This window comes from Schistocerca americana, chromosome 4 (assembly GCF_021461395.2).
Source record: "Schistocerca americana isolate TAMUIC-IGC-003095 chromosome 4, iqSchAmer2.1, whole genome shotgun sequence".
Classification (NCBI taxonomy): Eukaryota; Metazoa; Arthropoda; class Insecta; order Orthoptera; family Acrididae; genus Schistocerca; species Schistocerca americana.
In genome coordinates this window covers 290,588,148-290,611,342 of record NC_060122.1, presented here as the reverse complement: position 1 = coordinate 290,611,342, position 23,195 = coordinate 290,588,148, and the positions used below count along the sequence as shown (strand labels likewise).

Genomic DNA, 23,195 nt, shown 5'->3' with positions numbered 1-23,195 from the left:
CACAGCACAATGAGTATGAATGCAAATATGTAGCATAAAGTAAATTCTCTGTATGATCATGTGCAATAATAACCAATGCAAACAGAGAATATTGTTACCAACCTGTCTCTCTTGAAAGGAGTCAACACTGGTGACATCAACCCCTGGAAGTGGTACTTCTGTAAACATAATCATAATTTGACAATCATGTCACCAAACTTTGATCAGAAAAAATTTGAAAGATTACTTTGCTTTATCAACAAATTAGCACCATTTGTCAAACTTTTTTTTTTGCATTTTTGAGAAGGTTATAGCTTAATAATAGCAATGTTAAACTTTACAGTTGTATTCATTTTCAAGCAATATATTGTAAGGCAGTGACAACCTCTATCACAAATTTAATGGTAGCAAAATGTTCACAGCAAAAACAAACTGAATAACTCACCAAAATTATTTCAGCACAGTGACATAGGAATCTCTCATGATATACAATATATTTCTAAGGAATGTTTTTTTTTGGGGGGGGGGGGGGGGGTGGCAGCAGAAGCTGTATCAAAATAGATATCAAATGCTGAACTTTCACTTTCAATGACTAATAGAGTATACCTGACTTTGATACAAAAACAGCTAGATTTGTAACTGCTACAGCAGCATTATACATGAGAAAGAACTAAAAGATCAATATTACATTGCAAGTTTTTGGTAAGAAAATGACTATTTGTTGGAGCACACCAAAAAAATCATTCAAATTGCAGTACCAGTATATCTTTTACAAGCCAATATCTTTGTGTATGTCTTGGTTAAAATAGACAGGCAGAAAATTTTGCAAATATTAATGTAGGAAAAATTAAAGAAAAAAATGTGGACAGCTTATAAGCAATTGATTTTTATTCAAAATTTTGACACTCCAGTGGTTTTTAAAAGATAAACCTCATTAAAAAGGACAAATTCTCAAATTGCAGAACTGCCCTCGTGAGAAACTGAATTGAAGATAGCTGTTAAATAGGAGAGAGTGTGCTGCTGTCAGCATGGTGAACATGTCTTGTCACTGGGATGTCATCAAACCCGATACTGGCCTTTGGTGTTAGAATCGAGTGTGGGATGGGCAATAAACACAATATCAGCGCATCTTACCAGGGTCAGATGATAAGTTCATGAAGCATGGGACACTCCATCTTCAAGGTTGTGCAAGCACTAGAATTTTCACATACTGCATTTTTTTCAACAGAAAATATTATATTCAGTGATCAAACATTAAATGCTCTGAATAGTTGCATGTTGCCCACTGGGATATTTCGTGATCTCTCAAAGACATTTGACTGTGTGAATCCTGAAAGTCTTCTAGATAAGCTTAAGTATTGTGGTATGAGCAGGGCAGTGCAAAAATGGTTTGATTCATATTTAACTGAAACAATGCAGAAGGTTGAAATTAACAGAACAGATAGTCTGCAAAAATCAGTAGAGATCTCTAACTTGGGGGGGGGGGGGGGGTAATCAAGAAGAATGGTGTCCCACAGGGTTCAGACTTGGGTGCCCTATTGTTCTTAATATACAGGGTGAGTCACCTAACATTACCGCTGGATATACACTCCTGGAAATGGAAAAAAGAACACATTGACACCGGTGTGTCAGACCCACCATACTTGCTCCGGACACTGCGAGAGGGCTGTACAAGCAATGATCACACGCACGGCACAGCGGACACACCAGGAACCGCGGTGTTGGCCGTCGAATGGCGCTAGCTGCGCAGCATTTGTGCACCGCCGCCGTCAGTGTCAGCCAGTTTGCCGTGGCATACGGAGCTCCATCGCAGTCTTTAACACTGGTAGCATGCCGCGACAGCGTGGACGTGAACCGTATGTGCAGTTGACGGACTTTGAGCGAGGGCGTATAGTGGGCATGCGGGAGGCCGGGTGGACGTACCGCCGAATTGCTCAACACGTGGGGCGTGAGGTCTCCACAGTACATCGATGTTGTCGCCAGTGGTCAGCGGAAGGTGCACGTGCCCGTCGACCTGGGACCGGACCGCAGTGACGCATGGATGCACGCCAAGACCGTAGGATCCTACGCAGTGCCGTAGGGGACCGCACCGCCACTTCCCAGCAAATTAGGGACACTGTTGCTCCTGGGGTATCGGCGAGGACCATTCGCAACCATCTCCATGAAGCCGGGTGGACGTACCGCCGAATTGCTCAACACGTGGGGTGTGAGGTCTCCACAGTACATCGATGTTGTCGCCAGTGGTCGGCGGAAGGTGCACGTGCCCGTCGACGTGGGACCGGACCGCAGCGACGCATGGATGCACGCCAAGACCGTAGGATCCTACACAGTGCCGTAGGGGACCGCACCGCCACTTCCCAGCAAATTAGGGACACTGTTGCTCCTGGGGTATCGGCGAGGACCATTCACAACCATCTCCATGAAGCTGGGCTACGGTCCCGCACACCATTAGGCCGTCTTCCGCTCACGCCCAAACATCGTGCAGCCCGCCTCCAGTGGTGTCGCGACAGGCGTGAATGGAGGGACGAATGGAGACGTGTCGTCTTCAGCGATGAGAGTCACTTCTGCCTTGGTGCCAATGATGGTCGTATGCGTGTTTGGCGCTGTGCAGGTGAGCGCCACAATCAGGACTGCATACGACCGAGGCACACAGGGCCAACACCTGGCATCATGGTGTGGGAAGCGATCTCCTACACTGGCCGTACACCACTGGTGATCGTCGAGGGGACACTGAATAGTGCACGGTACATCCAAACCGTCATCGAACCCATCGTTCTACCACTCCTAGACCGGCAAGGGAACTTGCTGTTCCAACAGGACAATGCACGTCCGCATGTATCCCGTGCCACCCAACGTGCTCTAGAAGGTGTAAGTCAACTACCCTGGCCAGCAAGATCTCCGGATCTGTCCCCCATTGAGCATGTTTGGGACTGGATGAAGCGTCGTCTCATGCGGTCTGCACGTCCAGCACAAACGCTGGTCCAACTGAGGCGCCAGGTGGAAATGGCATGCCAAGCCGTTCCACAGGACTACATCCAGCATCTCTACGATCGTCTCCATGGGAGAATAGCAGCCTGCATTGCTGCGAAAGGTGGATATACACTGTACTAGTGCCAACATTGTGCATGCTCTGTTGCCTGTGTCTATGTGCCTGTGGTTCTGTCAGTGTGATCATGTGATGTATCTGACCCCAGGAATATGTCAATAAAGTTTCCCCTTCCTGGGACAATGAATTCACGGTGTCCTTATTTCAATTTCCAGGAGTGTATTTCGTAAACCACATCAAATACTGACGAATCGATTCCACAGACCGAACGTGAGGAGAGGGGCTAGTGTAATTGGTTGATACAAACCATACAAAAATACACGGAAGTATGTTTTTTAACACAAACCTACGATTTTTTAAATGGAACCCCATTAGTTTTGCTAGCACATCTGAACATATAAACAAATATGTAATCAGTGCCGTTTGTTGCATTGTAAAATGTTAATTACATCCGGAGATATTGTAACCTAAAGTTTACGCTTGAGTACCACTCCTCCGCTGTTCGATCGTGTGTATCAGAGAGCACCGAATTACGTAGGGATCCAAAGGGAACATTGATGGACCTTAGGTACAGAAGAGACTGGAACAGCACATTACATCCACATGCTAAAACCTTTTTATTGGTCTTTTTCACTGACGCACATGTACATTACCATGAGGGGTGAGGTACACGTACACACGTGGTTTCCGTTTTCAATTACGGAGAGGAATAGAGTGTGTCCCGACATGTCAGGCCAATAGATGTTCAATGTGGTGGCCATCATTTGCTGCACACAATTGCAATCTCTGGCGTAATGAATGTCGTACATGCCGCAGTACATCTGGTGTAATGTCGCCGCAGGCTGCCACAATACGTTGTTTCATATCCTCTGGGGTTGTAGGCACATCACGGTACACATTCTCCTTTAACGCACCCCACAGAAAGAAGTCCAGAGGTGTAAGATCAGGAGAACGGTTTGGTCAATTTATGCATCCTCCACGTCCTATGAAACGCCCGTCGAACATCCTGTCAAGTGTCACGGAATGTGCAGGTGCACCATCATGCTGATACCACATACGTCGACGTGTTTCCAGTGGGACATTTTCGAGCAACGTTGGCAGATCATTCTGTAGAAACGCGATGTATGTTGCAGCTGTTTGGGCCCCTGCAATGAAGTGAGGACCAATGAGGTGGTCGCCAATGATTCCGCACCATACATTTACAGTCCACGGTCGCTGTTGCTCTACCTGTCTGAGCCAGCGAGGATTGTCCACGGACCAATAATGCATGTTCCATAGATTCACTGCCTCGTGGTTTGTAAAACCCGCTTCATCGGTAAACAGGTAGAAATGCAACGCATTCTTTGTTAATGCACTCGATGATTAAAGTCATCACCATGTAATTGCTGATGTAGCGGTACATGAAATGGGTGAAATGTATGCAGTATGCAGTATGCACATGACACTACTTTGACTCAGTCCACCGGCTCATGCAATGTCCTGTGTACTCATGTGTGGGTTCATGGCAACAGCAGCTAACACACCAACTGCACCCGCTTCTCCTGTGACGGGCCTGTTACGGACGCATTTGCGAGCTACAACCATACCTGTTGCATGCAGTTGGCGGTAGATGTTTTGCAATGTGCGGCACATTGCATGATCTCTGTCTGGGTACCGTTCTGCATACACCCTGCAGGCTTCAGCTGCATTTCGTCGACACTGGCCATAGATGAGTATCATCTCCGCCTTTTCAGAGTTCGAATACACCATGGTCACAATTCCTACAACACTACACTATCACAGACGTCTGGTAACACGGTGTACTACAGTTGGTCTGCGTGCGGAGACGAATGCAGAATAACAATAGCAGCAAGCGCTACATGCGGACACTGCGACAGCTAGACCAAACCACAACAGTGCACTACAGCCACACTCGTAAACACGTTCGTCATTGTAAATATGTGCCTGCAGATGCTGCTCGCCGACCGTGGCCCATGTTTGTTACAACACGCAACTGAACGTCGGAGGTTTCAAGCGTCAACGTTAGGTTACAATATCTCCGGATGTAATTAACATTTTACAATGTAACAAACAGCACTGATTACGTATTTGTTTATATGTTCAGATGTGCTCACAAAACTAATGTGGTTCTATTTTAAAAAATGTAGGTTTGTGTTAAAAAACATACTTCCGTGCATTTTTGTATGGTTTGTATTAAACAATTACACTAGCCCCTCTCCTCACGTTCGGTCTGTGGAATCGGTTCGTCAGTATTTGATGTGGTTTACGAAATATATCCAGTGGTAACGTTAGGTGACTCACCCTGTATATTAATGACTTGCCACTCTACACTCATGAAGATGCAAAGCTAGTTCCTTTTTATCATGATACAAGTATAGTAATCACACCTAACAAGCAAGAATTCACTGAGAAATTGTAAATAATGTCTTTCAGAAAATTATTAAGTGGTTCTCTGCAAATGGACTCTGACTAAATTTTGTTTCCCAAATAGCAAACCTCACCCACTATCTTATGTGCTTCATTTCCTTTTCATCCTTTTTTGGAGGTGTCTCTAATTCAATTGCTCATGAGCACATAGTGACAGAATGAATTCATTCACTAATTATGATTAGAATTTAAAAAATAACTATCATTATGCAGTATGAAAGACATTTTGGTGTTTCCTGCAATGAAGTCAGTGAGAAATTCATATACAACCTTAGGAATGTATCAGGGTTGTGTGTTGGGACTTTGCTCTTCATGTTGGTTATAAATCATATGGCAGACATAGCCTTGGACTTTCTGCATATGATACAGCTATGTAGAAAGAAGTACTATCCAAAAAACAGCTGCACAAACATTCAGTAGAATACCGATGACATTTCAAAGTCTTACAAAGAATGGCATCTTGTCATAAATGTCAAGAAATGTTAAACTGAACACTTCACAAAAACAGCAAACTTAGTTTTCACTGATTACAGTATCTTCAACTTACATCTGGAATCAGGCAACTCATACAAATACCTAAGTGTAGCAAGAAGTGCAATGATCACATAGGCTCAGTTATAGATAAATCTGGTGGTAGACTTTGGTTCAATTGCAGGGAACTGGGAAAATGCTGTCAGTCTACAAAGGAGACTGCACACAAACCACTAGTGCAACACATCAAAAACTATGGCTCATATGTTTGGGATCCATACTAAATAGGTCTAACAGGGGATACTGAAAGCGTACAAGGAAGAACAACATGAGTAGTGACAGGTTCATTTCAACCACATGACAGTGCAATGAAAATGCTGAAAAACTGGGACTAGCAGACAGGTGAATGTAGATGTCAACTACTGTGAGGAAGCCCACTTGCAAGGTTTCAAGAACTAGTATTAAGTGAGGAATCTAGAAATATAATACTATCTCCTGCATACTCCCTATTGGGGCCACAACTATTAGATTAATTAAATGTGCACAGAGACTTTTAAGCAGTCATTCTTCTGACAGTCCATACGCCAAGGGAAGAGAAAGAGACCCTGATAGATGGTAGAATGGGAAGTAACCATTGCCATGCACTCCATGCAGCTCCAGTTAACAATGACGTGCTTAGAGCTAAATGAAAAGTCTGTTTATTACTAGATAAAGACATTATTATGAAAATGATAGTTGCTACTCACCACATGGCAGTGATGCTGGGATGCAGATAACACAACAAAAAGACTGTGAAACAAAGCTTTTGGCCAAACATGCCTTCATCAGAATTAGACAACATAAACACACACACTCATGCAAACCCAACTCACACACACATGATAACGGTCTCTGGCTGCCAGTCCTGTTTGGCCAAATGCTTTGTTTGACAGTCTTTATGTTGTGCCTATATGTGATTCAGCATTTACGTTATATGGGAGTAGCAACTATCCTTTTCATTATATTGTCATTATTCTATCCCGAATTTTCCATTTTTTTATTGTTAGATAAAGTCTTAAGGAATACATTGTGCACTCGTTTAGGGTATTGTGTAGAAATACCAGATAGCAGGTGGTGTAATTAAACTGACAGTGTTCCAAGCACTGCAATGCAGGCTGTATACATTGCAGAACGCTGGAACATGGTAAGTATGTTCATTAGTCGGTGTACTCGAGGAGTATGCACAAATAATAATAGATCCACTTTCTACCACCATGTGAAACTATGGCATTGTAAGCAATCAGAATGTGGTGTGGGTGCAGGAAAAGGGGAGGAACGATGAAAAACATGATAAGGATGGTTCTGGCTTGTTTATTAGGATATGGTCACAAGTTACAACATGTGTTCAATATGGTCTCCTGACTTAGCAACATTCTGAATTCATAATGCAGCACATTCAACAGTTGCTCTTAGCATGTCCACTGTAATCAGAATGACATTTCATTGTTTGCTGTCCTCCATATCAGGAAGATTCATTCATGATAGATATGATCTGTCGCACATCCGTACAACCAGAAGTCACAAGTATTCTCGTCAGGAGATCTGGAAGGCCACCATCCAGAACTTGCCTAAAGATGATGCGATCATTACTGAAGGTTTCTTGAAGTAAATCTTTCACCTGGTAAGTGAATTGTGGTGTCACCCCATTTTGCATGAAAGTGGTGGTGTGGACACAGCTGTGCTCTTGTAAAGCTGCAATCACATGTTGCATAAGGTGTTCCTTATGATGTGCAGGAGTCACTGTACACTGAACAGACCCTGACAGGTGTCATCTTCTTGAAGAAAAGTGGACCAGGAATGAATGAGCTTTGAAGCCACACTTCATAATCATATAAGCTGAGTGCAGTGGATGTTCCTGCACAACATGTGGTGGAGTAGAACCCTATATGTGTCAGTTCTGTGCTTTCATGGCACCATGCCTCATCCATCCAAAGAATATTCTGTGGCCATATGCCATCCATTTCCATACATGCCAAAAAAAGGACAAAGTTACAGTGTTGTACTCTGGGGCTTCATTTGGTGCACAGTCTGAATCTTGTAGGGATGCCAGTATAAAATGTGCAGCAAAATCTTTTTAACTGTTGGTCAGTGGAGAGACAATTCCCATGACACAGCTCAAATACTGGCTTTAGGATCTGAGGCATGTGCTGCACCATCAGCCATAGCTATCACAACTCCATTAACAACTGCCATGAGAATGTGATTCCTCCCTCCTCCTTGGCCACCACTTAATTAATCTGTTTCTTTAAATTTATTGATCATATTCCTTCTCAATAGCCATTGAATTTCATGGGGGAAGCTCCTACCTTCTTTACCCTTTACACCAACAGTCACTTCACAAAAGAAATCAATGCGCATCACCAAATGACAAACAGCATACTGACATCAAAACAGGAAACATATCACATTCTGACTCTTTAGAGCACCATATTTTCACCTGGAGGCAGAAAGTGGAACTATTATTTTTTTCAGCATACTCCATGAGCAGTCCGACTAATATATATACCTATGATGTTTCAGCATCCTATGATTTATACAGGCCACACTGCAGCACTCAGAATCTCACCCAGCACATAAAACAACTTGCTGAATTAACTAAGGAAATTTGAAACAAACAGCATAACATGAAGTGTGATACTATTATTTTAGGATGTTCTGGAATCAATTTTGGGACAGTGTCCATTAGGCACAGAGGGCTGTAGTAGTGCTTGTAGCATCAGTTTAAGCCAACAGCTGTACATGTTACGTCAGTTTGTTAAAAAATGTCTAAACAATCACTTTGCTGCTAGACACCTAAGAGCACTGAAACTGTATAAAAAGTTAGCAAAAGCAAGTCATGGGGGGACAGTTTACCGTATCCTCATGCTACCACAAAAAGTTCAGTTTTTCCACCCATCACAACAAGAGACTCAAAAACAGACTCTTGGAAACCCAGCGTCCGTCTATGGGCACCAACCAATTAGCCTCACCAACATGCCCTGCAAACAGCTTGAAATGACGGTAGCCTGCCGATTTCTCAAATCACGAGGCCTTTTGTCCCCCCAATCAGTGTTGTTTCCATGAGGGAAAATCCACAACCAGTCCCGATAAGGTTGGAAACAGCAATCTGACAGACTTTTTCTATATGACAACACTTCATTGCAGTCTTTTTTAACTTACAAAATGTATATGAGACCATTTTGCACCATCACATTTTACTCACCCTCCATGACAGACTTTCAAGGCTTCCTACGATTTTTGTTTGAAAGTTTTTATCCCATGTTGTTTTGGGTTGCAGTTGGTACATCGCACAGCTCCCCATGGGCACAAGAGAATGGCGTCCTGCAGTGCTCCCTGCTGACTGATACTCTCTTCCTTATCGCCATCAATGGGCTAGAGATATTTCTGTTGGCTGAACGTATGTCGATGACTTTTCTGTTTGGTATGGTTCCCCATCTATAGTCTCAGTTGATCATCAGCTCCAAGGCGTCATTTGAAGAGCCTACACTTGTACCCTTCCCCCATGGCTTCCATTTCTCTGCTGCTAAAGTGCAAGTCAAGTGTTTCTGTCATCACACTATGGTACATCCTGACCCAGAGCTCTACTTGGGTTCCCAGAGCTTGGATGTTGTTGCACAATCCTGAGTTTTGGGACTCCTCTTTGACAAAAAGTTGTTTTGGTTGCCTGTATTCACCATCTAAAAACTAGTTTCGCGTGAAAGCTTAATGCTCCCTGATTCCTTGTCCACATCTCTTCGGGTGCAAATCGTGCTACTCTGCTCTGTATTTACTGGGCACTAGTCTCATCTTGATTGGGCTATAGCTGCCATGTTAGTGTTCAGTGGCACCTTCAGCCTTGAAATTGTTGGTCCCAGTCCATTATCATGAAGACAGTCTTCTTGCCAAAGTGGTGATATTCCCTCTTCAGTTTTGGTGGAGCCAACTCTTGCTTATTTGTGCGGTCACTATCCATGTATTTCTTAGTCATCCAACTTAGCAAGTTATTTCTGCATACAAAGGGAATCAACCATGAATATGCTTTTATGTCTTGTACTGGTAAGAAAAAACAGGAACATTTAACATTTTTATGGCAGAGCTGATGGCCACTAACACTGCCCTACTTAAACGTACCTCCGTCAACTGCACTTTAATTTTTAGTGATTCTCTGTGCAGTCTCCACTCCAATGCTGGATGTTACTCTCATCACCCTGCAACATCTGCTATTTTCTACATCTACATAAATTCTCCACAAGCTTACAACATTGTTTTGCTAACAATAACACAGAGTAAGCACACCACTTGCAGTTACAATACTCAAATTATGTTGTAGAGTCACATATATTTACCACACATTTCTTGTACAAATGTGCCAAATTTGTTAAACCACGCTGGAGTGTTGTGAAAGGAGTATACTGGGGCACACTTTTATGTGGCACCAGAATAATAACTGTGGATCCCAAGTCATCTGGATATTCCAGGGAATGAACAGGCTCACTATTTAGCTTGAGAAGCGATTACACTCCCAGCTTCCTCTTTGACGATCCCACATGTAGATTTGCAGATGCAAATAAGACTTCTCCTTACTCAGAGATGGAGTAACATCTGGCAGGCTATTGGCCAACCTAATAAACACTGCATTATCAAGGAGACTACCGCTGCAAATCGCTCCTCCTTCCATTCCTGCCAGGAGGAATTCACCATCCTATGTCACCTCCACATCATACATAATTAATCCATAATTTTATTTTATGTAACGAGCCACCCTCACATTGTGGTTGTGGAGGCTTACAGTAGCTTAAATGCTGGTGGAATGCCAAGTTTTTCTGGCCCCATGCTCAACACGGTCTTCCAAATTCTTTGCCTCTATTATTGATGGATGTATCATGGGCAGTTGAGCTGGTTCTCCATTTTCTCCATAGAAGTGTTTTTTTCTTACCAATGAAGTTTCCAACTACTTTCTGGATGGGTGTGGGGTGGTTGGTGTTGGAGTATCTCCCAGCACATACTGGATCTAGGGGACTATCTGCCCTATCTGTTTGACCAGTTGCCTTGATCATCCCTCTTTTATTGTTTTAGTTGCTTTTAAATGAGGTTAGCCCCTTTTTCTACACCATCCTTCTGTTTTAGGGATGGTACTCTGATGAATAGTGGGTGCTGTCCCTCTTATTAATGCCTTGACTGTAATAGATCGGGATTGTGACAGCTGTGGGAGGGACAGTCCCCATCGCTTGCACAGCCCATGGGGGTAACTCATCTGGCACCACTGATGTGTTGACCTGATCATTTCTCTCACCTTGTTTTATTATTGATGGTCCAACTGAAGTTCATTACGTGTTTAGACTTCTCATTTTTACTATTAGACTCTCTCGACTAGAAGACATTCTTTACTCTGTAACTGTCTTCACCCTTCACTGGCTTGGCAGGTGGTCAGCTGTAGGTGGGGTTCCTCTCACCAGAGATGAGTGCTGGGAGGCCCTTCAGTTGCTCTGACCAGCCCGATCTGTACGTTTTTACTCCTCCTTAAATTATTGCTTTCATTGCCTAGCTCTTAGCACTCCTACATACTTTCATAACCTGAACAAATTTCTAGCATACGTCTCTGACTCCAGATGAACTATCTCTTGACTGAGGGACTGATGACCTCTCTCTCAAGTACTTCTACCCCCATCACACAATCCACTGCAGGCCATTATAGTTGCAACACCATGAAGACAGCTGGCAACAGATGGCAAATTGGTGTGAAGTGTATTGCATGCTTGGATATATGTAAATGATTATATCAATACAACCAAACAAAGTAGGTAGTATTAACACTGCCTACATTCTTCATACAAGGAAGTATTACGCAGTGGGTATCTCACTCAGAAATCGGATTTGAGTGTTGGTTATCTGTGAGAAGATCATGTGCCTCTCGGGTGCAGAGATTTGTGTGAGGCCTTGCACTGTCATCGTTTGCATTTTCGTGGTGATGAACACATTGAAATCGTTTCTTCAGCTTCCTGTGGGGAGTCCAATACATTTCAGAGTTGATCGTTGCACCATGAGGGAGGACATCAAACAGAACAACCCCTTCAGAGTTCCAGAAGACAGTCGCTATGACTTTAACAGCTGACAGTGCAGCTTTGAACGTTTTTTTCGGAGGAGAGATGATGTGGCACCACTGAATGGATTGCTGTTTTGTTTCTGGTTTGAAGTGCTTCATTGACTGTGACGATATTCGACAAAAAATTGTCACGATCAGCATCGTAAAGCGCGAACAACTCTGCTAAGATGGTTCTTCGTTGTTCTTTGTGGTCTTCTATTAGGTGGCGAGGAGCCCAGTGGGCAGACACCTTTGAGTAACGCGAATGGTGGACAAGTGTGTCAGCACTAGCAACAGAGACGTCCAGTTGAGCAGCGAGGGGTCTGACTGCGATCTATCGATCACCTCGAATGAGAGTATCCACACGTTTCAACATTGCAGGAGCCACAGCTGTGTATGGACGGCCGACACCCAGGAGACCGGACAGGTTTGTGCGACATTGTTGCAATGATGACAAACGCCTCGCCCACCGACTCACGGAGCTTTTGTTCACTTCAAGGTGTCCGTAGGCATTCTGCAAGCGCCTATGGTTATCTGCGATGCTCTGGTTTTCCACCAAAAGCAACTCAATGACAGTTCTCTGGTTGGAACGCATCTCCGTTACCGACAAAATTGGTTCAAATGATTCGGAGCGCTATAGGACTTAACATCTGTGGTCATCAGTCCCCTAGAACTTAGAACTACTTAAACCTAACTAACCTAAGGACATCACACACATCCATGCCCGAGGCAGGATTCGAACCTGCGACCGTAGCGGTCACGCGGTTCCGGACTGAAGCGCCTAGAACCGCACGGCCACTCCGGCCGGCGTTACCGACACTATTTTAAAGACTACGTAGAGGGTCACCAACCAGCGGAACTTCATGAAACCATAGGGGCTGAAACGCGAATATTCCATCATGTCCCACAACAAATTCCGCGTTTTTTCAACTGAAATTGGCAGAGAAAAAATGTGTTGCGTTACTTATTGGACGTCCCTCGTACTTTGAGACAGAACACTGGTTTGTTTGCAGCAGGCAAGTATCCATATAGAAAGTGCAACAACGTCTGGTACACCACAGACTGCCAGAACGGCTACCACTGTTGCAGCTGCTCTTTATGCAACAGCAGAAAGAGGCATGCCAATGGTGACACACGGCACGCAGCGGCACCTTGTCATCTCTTCCGACGAGTGTCCATTCTGCGTACAGTAACATAATAGACGTATCCCTTTATGGAGGCTTGAGGAGAATGGGCTCAGCACATCACGTCTGGTTTGCGTAGCACCTAATATGGACGGGAGCGGTACGTTTCTGACGAGTTAAGGCCGGTGGCTGTGCCCTGTTTTCGAGGTTTCCGTGAAGTTATCTTTCAACAACATAATACAAGAATATATGTAGCCCATGCTGTTCTGGCTTCCCTCGATATATATGGTATTCGAATCTAGCGCTGCCCTGCACTGTCTCCAGATCACTCATTCATTGAGAACATCTCATTGATCGGTTGGTTGATTTGGGGGAGGGGACCAAACGGCGAGGTCATTGGTCCCATCGGATTAGGCAAGTATGGGAAAGGAAGTCGGCCGTGCCCTTTCAAAGGAACGATCTCGGCATTTGCCTGAAGCGATTTAGGGGAATCACGGAAAATCTAAATCAGGATGGCGGGACGTGGATTTGAACCGCCGTCCTCCCGCATCCGAGTCCAGTGTGCTAACCATTGCGCCACCTCGCTCGGTGAGAACATCTGACCATGGGTTGCCTAGAGACTGATATACCACTGCTCGCCATCCACTTCGAGCGATAAACTCTGATACAGAGTTCAGGCAGCGCGGAATGATGTACCCATGTCTGTCACTCAAACCCAGTTTGTTCGATGCCTAGAAGTGGCAGCTCTGCTTACTAAATTTTGCACTCCTAAATCATATACACATGTAACTTTTTTTTCACCATACAGTATTCAGAGTGGTCAGAAAGAGTATGGCAGTCTCACGATAGGTCGTACTGAGAAATAACTGTTAAGAAAAAAAAAACTACATGTTGCGCCGTTTCCAAACTGATTAACATCGAAGTTAACCAGTCAGTCCGCTGTGCGCGCAAATTCAAGCGGCTCGTCAGAGACTATGTCGCCAAACTTCTTCGCTTGGTTTCCTAAAACCGAACAAGAGAGCGATATAAAAATTGAACATTGGAAAGTAGTATGGATCAAATCCGATCCAAAGGCTGAGCAGTCTCGTGCGCTCATTCTGCGGTATGAGAACAATTGATACTATCACTGCAGCGCGCGTGCCGACCTGAATGGCTAACTTCAATGCCAATTAACTCGGGAATGGCGCAACGTATTGAACTTATTTCTTAACAATTACTTTTCAGAACAACCTACCGTGCAACAACACCCTACACGCTTTTCAGACTGTTTCTGGCCATCCTGTATATACAGTAAGTAAAATTTCGTTGTGGCTCAAATGGTTCAAATGGCTCTGAGCACTATGGGACTTAACAGCTGTGGTCATCAGTCCCCTAGAACATAGAACTACTTAAACCTAACTAACCTAAGGACATCACACACATCCATGCCCGAGGCAGGATTCGAACCTGCGACCGTAGCAGTCGCGCGGTTCCGGACTGCGCGCCTAGAACCGCGGGACCACCGCGGCCGGCAAATTTCGTCGTGTTCTACCGACTGAGCTACCCAAGCACGACTCACGATTCGTCTTCGCAGCTTTACTTCGGCCAATGCCTTGTCTCCTGCCTTTCAAGCTTCACAGAAATTCTCCTGTGAAACTTGCCAGACTAGTCTTGCCGGCGTGGTAGCTCATCATGTTCGGCCAGCCGTTTGTCTGTCCTCTATAATAGAAAAACTGACTGAAAGATTCAACAATGAACTTGACGGGCTGTCTTATGACTTCCGCCCAGACCAAACGCCGAGAACAATAACAAACAACATGGGGGAAAAAACGACGTTCGAGCAATTGCCCGCTAGTTTCAGTCCGGCACACAGTTTTAATCTGCCAGGAAGTTTCACATCAGCGCACACTCTGCTACAGAGCAAAAATTTCATTCTGAAAATTTCAGTAATGGTTATCCTTCTTGGCATTGCTATTTTCACGGCCACCAGCGTAACTACAACAACGGTGAAGTTAACGGGGGCACCAGGCTACAAGGTCACTCCGTCCCTAGAGTTTATCAGAGTTACGTAAATTCTTATCTGTCACTCTTCAAACGCAGTCCTAGGCAACAGTAAGTTATGTAATTAATGATATAAATACTAGACGCTATCTTGAGCCGTCATATCTCATCCAGGAAAGGCATCGGAGACAGTAAGCATTGTTCTGCAAGTAAACAACAGTGAATACAACCCAGCAACGGGCACAACAACGTTGTTCACAGCTGACAGTTGGTTCGAACAAAACAGGATTAAATTCTACCATGAATTTGTAAGAGTCATTCTGTCTTCTTTCGTTCAGTATTTCATAGAAAGCGTGGCGCAACAATGATAAATCCTGGCCTTGCACACGATAAATAAAGCGCCGAACAAATAGGCCTAGTCATCGGTTCATCATGATCTGTCGTTTTCTGAATCAAAAATCATACCTCCTGTATTTCAGTTTCGTCAGGAGCCAGTGATCAATTTCTCTGCCTATCCTAGAATACCAAGCGGGAAGGAGTGCCGGTCCCCGGCACGAATCCGCCTAGCGGATTAGTGTTGAGGTCCGGTGTGCCGGCCAGCCTGTGGATGGTTTTTAAGCGGTTTTCCATCTGCCTCGGCTAATGCGGGCTGGTTCCCCTTATTCCGCCTCAGTTACATTATGTCGGCGATTGCTGCGCTAATACTGTCTCCACGTACGCGTACACCATAATTACTCTACCACGCAAACATTTGGGTTTACACTCGTCTGGAATGAGACGTTCCCGGAGGGTTCGACTGGGGGCCGAACAGCGCAATAACCCTAGGTTCGGTGTGGGGCGGTGGTGGGGTGAGTGCACTGCTGTGGCCTGTTGTGGGGTTGTGTACCACTGAGGGCTATGGCGGCGACGAAACCTCTCCGTTGTTTCTAGGTCCCCAGTTCAATACATACATACGCAAATCCTAGAATATGTGAGCAGTGTTTCATCGATAATAACAGCCTCGTCGAGTGAACGTTAAACCCTAAATACGCTTTACCTTCCTTTCACTCACGGTATTTTCTTCGTTATTACCAGTCAAACAGCAGAATAAATTTGAAATTATATTTCCTGTTTTAAGTACATTATAGGCAGCAGGCATTTATAATAAAGTGTTAGCATTAGACGTTTGCTGATTCATGAACATAGTTTCTCAATAGTTTTGAGTTTTGTTTTGCAGGAAATGGCGCTTCGTTCTTTCCATCCTTGCCCCTTCACGAAATTAATATGAGTTTCCGTACGTTAAGCTCAATACATAGAAACGTTTATGTTAACAAAGGGAAAAAACGATAGCGGTGGGTTTTCAGTTCTGTTTAATATTTATCCTCGTATCCTAGAAACCACTGCATTGGGCAAATATTGCTTGCATGAGAACGTGATTTCCCATGCGATTTCGTACACGTCTAATTTCAGCTGCAATACACTACTGGAGTGAAATATTTATTAATAATCCTCTGAAAAGACAGTTTCTCAAAATTAGATAATTCCTCCAAGACCTGCACTCGGCCTTGCTTGGAGTTTATGAACTGCCAGTATCTCCGTAATTCTTTCGTGCCGACAAAAAACTCCTCAAAATCCTTGTATATCATCGAACTTTTTCATCCTTTTCGGTCCACTGTGTCTACTCCACGCGTACGAGCGGCCGACCTACTCACTGATAGGTTCCACGACCGTCTCGTGAGCTACTTCCATCGTAAGGTACCGCAGTACCAGGTGAAGTGGTACAGTAAAGAGATTGCAGTCATGTTTCGAAGGAGCGGGATACAAAAAACACGTCCGACTATCCTGGTTTCGATTAATTCTGTGTTCCTTAATCACTTGAGATGAATGCCGAAATGGACTCTTAACTACCTACAGGGTGGCGCACGAAATGTGTTGCCATTTTGTTTTTGAATATAAACTTTATTGTCAATACAATCTGAAAGGAACATATACTACAATGAGATTTGTTCTAACTCAGCACATGCTCAATATGTCCACCATTTCGTCTCCTAACTTCCTTCAAACGAACACTGAAGTTAGTGATTACCCTACGCCACATATCTTCCGTAATTTCACTGCAAACTTGAAGAATAAGTCTTCTGAGCTCCATTAAATCACGTGGACGTTTCGGGAAATTTTTTTCCTTTTGGTACCCCCAAAGAAAAAAGTCACATGGATAGAGGTCTGGACTATTGGGGGGCCAATTTTGTCCGTCACTGAAGCGACCTGGAAACCTAAGTGAAATGATCCGCATGTCGAAATGCTCGTGTAAAAACTCCAACACAGTGTTTGCAGTATGTGGCCTTGCTCCATCTTGCATGAACAACTGCGTGTTGAATGGCGAGGCAGTAGCAAGAAGCTGTGGAATGAAGCTATTGCGAAGCATACTCAAATAACGCTCGCTGTTCACAGTTTCTTCAAAGAAAAAGGGTCCAATAAGTCCGTGATAGGAAATTGCCGCCCACGCTGTAATCCTCGGAGCATAAGGTTGTCGTTCATGAAGCACTTGTGGGTTTTCAGTGGCCCAAAAGCGTACATTTTGTTTGTTAACCACACCGTCTAAATGAAAATGCGCCTCGTCTGAAAACCAAACGTTGTTGAGAGTTTCTTCCCTATCCTCAGCCCACTGAGCAAACATTAGTCTGTGCTGCTTGTGTTCTTCAGTGAGTTTCTGTGCACAGGTCATCTTGTATGGGTACATATGGAGGTCACTTTTAAGAATGCGTTGAACGGAGTATCTGGATACTCCCAGTTGCACTGCTGTCTTTCCACATGATTTCCCGGGACTTCTCTGTAAAGCAACTCGTACCGCTTCAATATTCTCCGGCGAACAAACAGGCTTAGGTCGAGGTCGCTTCGCTTCCAATACTGTTCCTTCCTGTACAAATTTATGGTACAACCTGTGGATGGTCTTCTTGCAAGGGACCAATCGTGTGTTAAACTGTTGTCGAAAACGCCTCTGAGTCACAACAAGGCTTTTCGCTTCATGAAAAAGTAACATAATTGCCGATCGTTGCTCTGTCGTCAGTCTTCCATTGTCAGCCATTGCTGCTTACTAGTCTCCTAGCGGCAATATCGTGAATTACACGTCATTTCGTAACTCATTTGTTTTTCCAAGGTCTGCTGGTACTGCTGTAGAGATCCCAGCGGGATATCTAATGTGCGTCGTAAATTGTGAAAGAAACAATTGGTAACATATTTCGTGCGCCACCATGTATTTGTTAACTGCGAGTGGACTATCTCCCATTCAATCGTAGGATTACTGAATCAGAGACATAACACTCGCAATTCAGGCAGTAGTCAGCGTTATAGACGGTGTCCCAAGAGGAACGGTCAGTTTCCGGGGATATGACAGGAACGATCATTTGAAACCAAAATTGTCTACTACACATGGGCTCTGGAATGTTTACCTTAAGAGCTACGAGCCCTTGTTCATTTTCGCTAATGTGAAACACATCTCTTCTACTGCAAGTTCTCTGTTTTCTATATTTTGGAAGGAGGTATGTGGACCAAAATAAGAAAAAATTGTCTAGTAAACACTGGCTCTAAAATGCGTGTTTCGTGGTAGCGAAGGTGGACAAGTGCTAGTAGCTCTTAAGATTTGCGCTTTAGAGACCGAGAAAGCAAAGAGTTTGCAGTAGAAGAGATTTGTTTCGCAGCACCTAAGACAAAGATAGTGCTCATGCTCTTAAGTTATGCATTTTAAAGCCCACGTTCACCAAACTTTTTTTCTTCGAATGATCGTTCCTATCACATCCATAGTGACCATTACTCCTGGGATACACACACAGAGAGTATAATTATATTGTGGATGCTACTCCTAGGACACACAGCCAGAGAGTATAATTATATTGTGGATGTAGCCGAATGTGTGTGTCCCCCTTGGACGCCAGTCGGGCAGAGCCACTGAGGTCCTGCATGGCACAGGGTACAGATACGGAAGCCGTCGTACGGCGCTCTTGTAACCATCGGTTTTCCATTACAGTCGCGGGCTCCCGTCCGACGACAAGAGCAGCGGTATCGTATAGCGATAAACCGCAGCCTCGACAGTTCGCGATCCTGCCGCTATCGAATTCCGACAGGACCTAGTAGCCGTTCCTCCTTACGTGATGCATAACAGCATCTTCTCACAAACAATGTTGAAATCTGATTTCTGAATGAGAAACACGGTGCATAATTTGTCCTCATATACAGAATGTCCGCCTCGATGGCTGAATGGTTGCCGGCACGGTAGCTCAGCGTGTTCGGTCAGAGGGTTAGCTACCCTCTGTAATAAAAAAGCAGAGTGAACGGCTCAACGAACACCCTGAAGGGGGGTCATGGGACGTCCGCCTCGAACATACAAAACGAGCAATATAGAACAAAAAATGAGATCAAGAAAGAAAAAATAAACGGCCAGCGCGGCAGAATGTCACGCAAGGGGCCCGGGTTCGATTCTCGGCAGGGTCGGAGATTTTCTCCGCTCGTGGACTGGGTGTTGTCTTATCCTCATCATCATTTCATCTTCATCGACACGCAAGTCGCCGAAATGGCGTCAACTAAAGAGACTTGCATCAGACGACCAGTCTACCCGACGGGAGGCCCTAGCCACACGGCATTTCATTTCATTTCATATACAGAACGCAGATGATGTTAGTCCTACTTAGAGTGGGAGCCACATAAAACCTAACTACTTTAATGAGTCATAACATTTGGACCAATAACTGGACACATTTGTAATTTTGGGAGATGATAATACGCAGTTGGGAGATTACATACGTACAAGGTCCTCACAGCAAATGCTGGAAGTACTCTCCACCAGCATCGATGCTCAACTGTGCTCGTTTTACCATATTCTCCGACGTTCTATCCTCGCCCATGTTTCTTATTTAGTGTGTTTTGGCCTCACGGAGTTTTGCAGTTGTCCGTGGTCAATGCTTGTACACTCTGCTATTAAGGTACCTCCACAAGAAAATAATCAGGGACGATAAGTCAGTTTGTCGGGAGGAAGGGGGAAAGGATTTTTTTTTTTTTTTTTAGATTATTCGATCACCAAAGAAAATGGCTACAAATTGCGGATGTGCGACGCGTTGCTCTATCTTGGAAATAGCCGTCAGTAAGTTCGACAACATCCAGATGCTTTACAAATGTATTGAAGATGCCCGTGCAAACTGTAGAGTCTTGTGCCGTATCAAAGAAAATGGGGCCAAAAGTCCTGGAAGCTGACAGCGCGCATCACATTCCAACCTTTTCATCATGCAGTGGTGTTTCGTGGCTAATAGGAAATTCTGCGTCAGCCCAATATCTGCTGTTTCGTGTGTCGATGTAGCCTGAGAGATGGAACTATACCTCATCTGTGAACGAAGTTATGAAGAGAATGTACGGGCGTTGAATAAGAAAACCTTGAAACCACCGACACTAACGCATTCTTTTTTCAAGGTTTGTTTCTTGTAATGCTTGCATCGTGTGCGGTCTGTATGGTCGCAATGCTGATTTTTCCGCAGCTTTCTGACATGTGCCATATGAAACGTCTCCTGCTTGCTCAATCGGCGCAATGATTTCCATGGAGAGCTCTCCAAGCGTCTTCCAACATTATGAATAACCTCTGCACTCAATGATGATCTGTGTTTACCAGTGTCCCTATTTAGTGCACCAGTAGTCTCTAGCTTCCTTACAATAGGTAAAATTGTTGCCTTTGTTGGAACATAGCGCACATTGAATTTTCTCCGGGATGCTCGTTGTGTTGTACCCAATGAGTCTGTCTTCCAGTATGTTTCCACAATAAAAATCAACTCTCGAAGTATGTACTGCATGTTTCTGCCAGCTAAAGACTGCGAACAAATCACTAATTTCCTCGTTATTGTCACACGGCCCCAATTACACACTCACAGACTTCACCGCAACGAACGAGGCTACGAGTGAACTAACACGAGCCGAGCAAGCGGGCATTATACCGGACAAGGACCTCAAGAGCAAAAACAAAATGCCCTGTACTTTATGTGGCGCTGAAATGTTAATCATTTGCATACCCAAGCCTTTAGTACACTTCATGCCAGTTTCATGTTTGTTGCACGCCGTCTTCATTGTGCTGCAGTGTTAATGACCAGTGATGTATTCTTCATGTCTTGTGGCTATCCGCTTCACAAATGGATCCTTCGCGTTTTTATAATGATACACAGGGTGTGAACGATTTGACTTCTGCCAGATAATTTGCCATCCAAACTTTAAACCGAAATCAAATGCACAACATAAACTTCACACAATACACTGCGAGATAGTACGCACTATTTACGCTCCAGAGCAGTTTACGTTACAACGAAATTGGAGAAAGCAAACATGGAGAAATAAACTTGCGCAAGTTTTTGTTCTAATGTAAACACCGCAGTAAGTGATAGCAGACGTTGGGGAATTTACTTGCTAGTGGACACTAGCCTATAGATCTAACGGAGAAAATCATTTGAACAAATGCGGTTCCTGTCTAGTTAACCATTCCATCATAATTTTAATAAGTGTCGAGTAATACACGTTTTCTGCAATTTCGGTTGTTGCATGTAGAGAAACTAATATGAGCTTTGCACAGTAGAGCAGCAGTTAAGGCACTTCCATGCGTGAATCCTTCAGAAAATGCGTGATACGCGTCATATAGGATTTGTCGAACTGGAAAAAGCGTTAGACAATGTAATATGGTGCAAGATGTTAGGAATTCTGAGAAAAATAGGGGTAAGCTGTAGCGAGTGACCGATAATATACAATACGTACAAGATCCAAGAGGGAATCATAAGAGCGGACGACCAAGAACGAAGAGCCCGGATTTAAAACGGTGTCAGACAGGAATGTAGTCTTTCACCCCAACCGCTCAATCCGTATATCGAAGAAGCAGCGATGGAAATAAAAGAAAGGTTCAGCAATGGGGTTAAAATTCAAGGTGAAAAGATGTCGATTGATACGATTCGCTGATGACATTGCTATACTGAGTGCAGGTGAAGAGGAATTACATGATCTGCTGAATGAAATGAGCAGTGTAATGAGTACAGAATATGCTTTGAGCGTAAATCGAAGAAAGACGAAAGTATTGAGAAGTAGCAGAAATGGCAACAGCGTGAAACTTAACATATGGGTTGATGGTCACGAAGCAGATGAAGTTAAGGAATTCTGCTACCTAGGCAGGAAAATAACCGATGATAGACGGAGCAAGAGGACGTCAAAAACCAGACTAACACTGCCAAGAGAAATCTACTAGTATCAAACATAGGCCTCAATTTGAGAAGAAATTTCAAGAATGTACTTTCGGAGCACAGCATTGTATGGTAGTGAAACATGGACTGTGGTAAAACCGGAAGAGAAGAGAATCGAAGCATTTGAGATGTGGTACTACAGACGAAAGTTGAAAATTAGGACTGATAAAGTAAGCAGTGAGGAGGTTCTGCGCAGAATCGGAGAGGAAAGGAATATGCTGAAAACACTGACAAGAAGAAGGAACAGGATGATAGAACATCTGTTAAGACATCAGGGAATGACTTCCATGGTCTAGAGGGAGCTGTAGAGGGTAAAATCTGTAAATGAAGACAGAGATTGGTATACATCTAGCAAATAATTGAGGACGTAGGTTGAAAGTGCTACTCTGACCCGCCAGGGTAGCCGAGAGCACTAACGCGCTGCTTCCTGGAATCGGGTACGCGCGCCGGCCCCGGATCGAATCCGCCCGGCGGATTGACGATGACGGCCAGTGTGCCGGCCAGCCTGAATGTGGTTTTCAGGCGGTTTTCCGCATCCTCCTAGGTGAATACTGGGCTCGTCCCCACGTCCGCCTCAGTTACACGACTCACAGACATTTGAAACTCATTCGCACTATTTCACGATTTACACTAGACGCAAACAGCTGGGGTACACTAATTCCGTCCCGGGGGCTATGGGGTGGCGGCAGGAAGGGCATCCAGCCACCCCTTAAAATTCACCATGCCAACTCCGTACTTAACCTGCGACCCTGCGCACAATGCGGGATAAAGGCAGTAGTGAAAGAAAGTTGAAAGTGCTACTCTGAGATGAAGACGTTGGCACAGGAGAGGGATTC

General features: G+C 44.3%; 1 protein-coding gene across 2 annotated transcripts in view; it reads right to left on the bottom strand.

Annotated features, from left to right (window-relative positions):
- The window catches only part of LOC124613320 (N-acetylneuraminate lyase-like), a 79,090-nt gene that overhangs the window by 21,443 nt on the left and 34,452 nt on the right, over positions 1 to 23,195 (bottom strand). For both annotated transcript variants that reach the window (XM_047142017.1, XM_047142018.1), the window contains exon 2: positions 103 to 158. In XM_047142017.1, the coding sequence (XP_046997973.1) occupies positions 103 to 158 (56 nt within the window). The remainder of the gene's footprint in view (positions 1 to 102; positions 159 to 23,195) is intronic.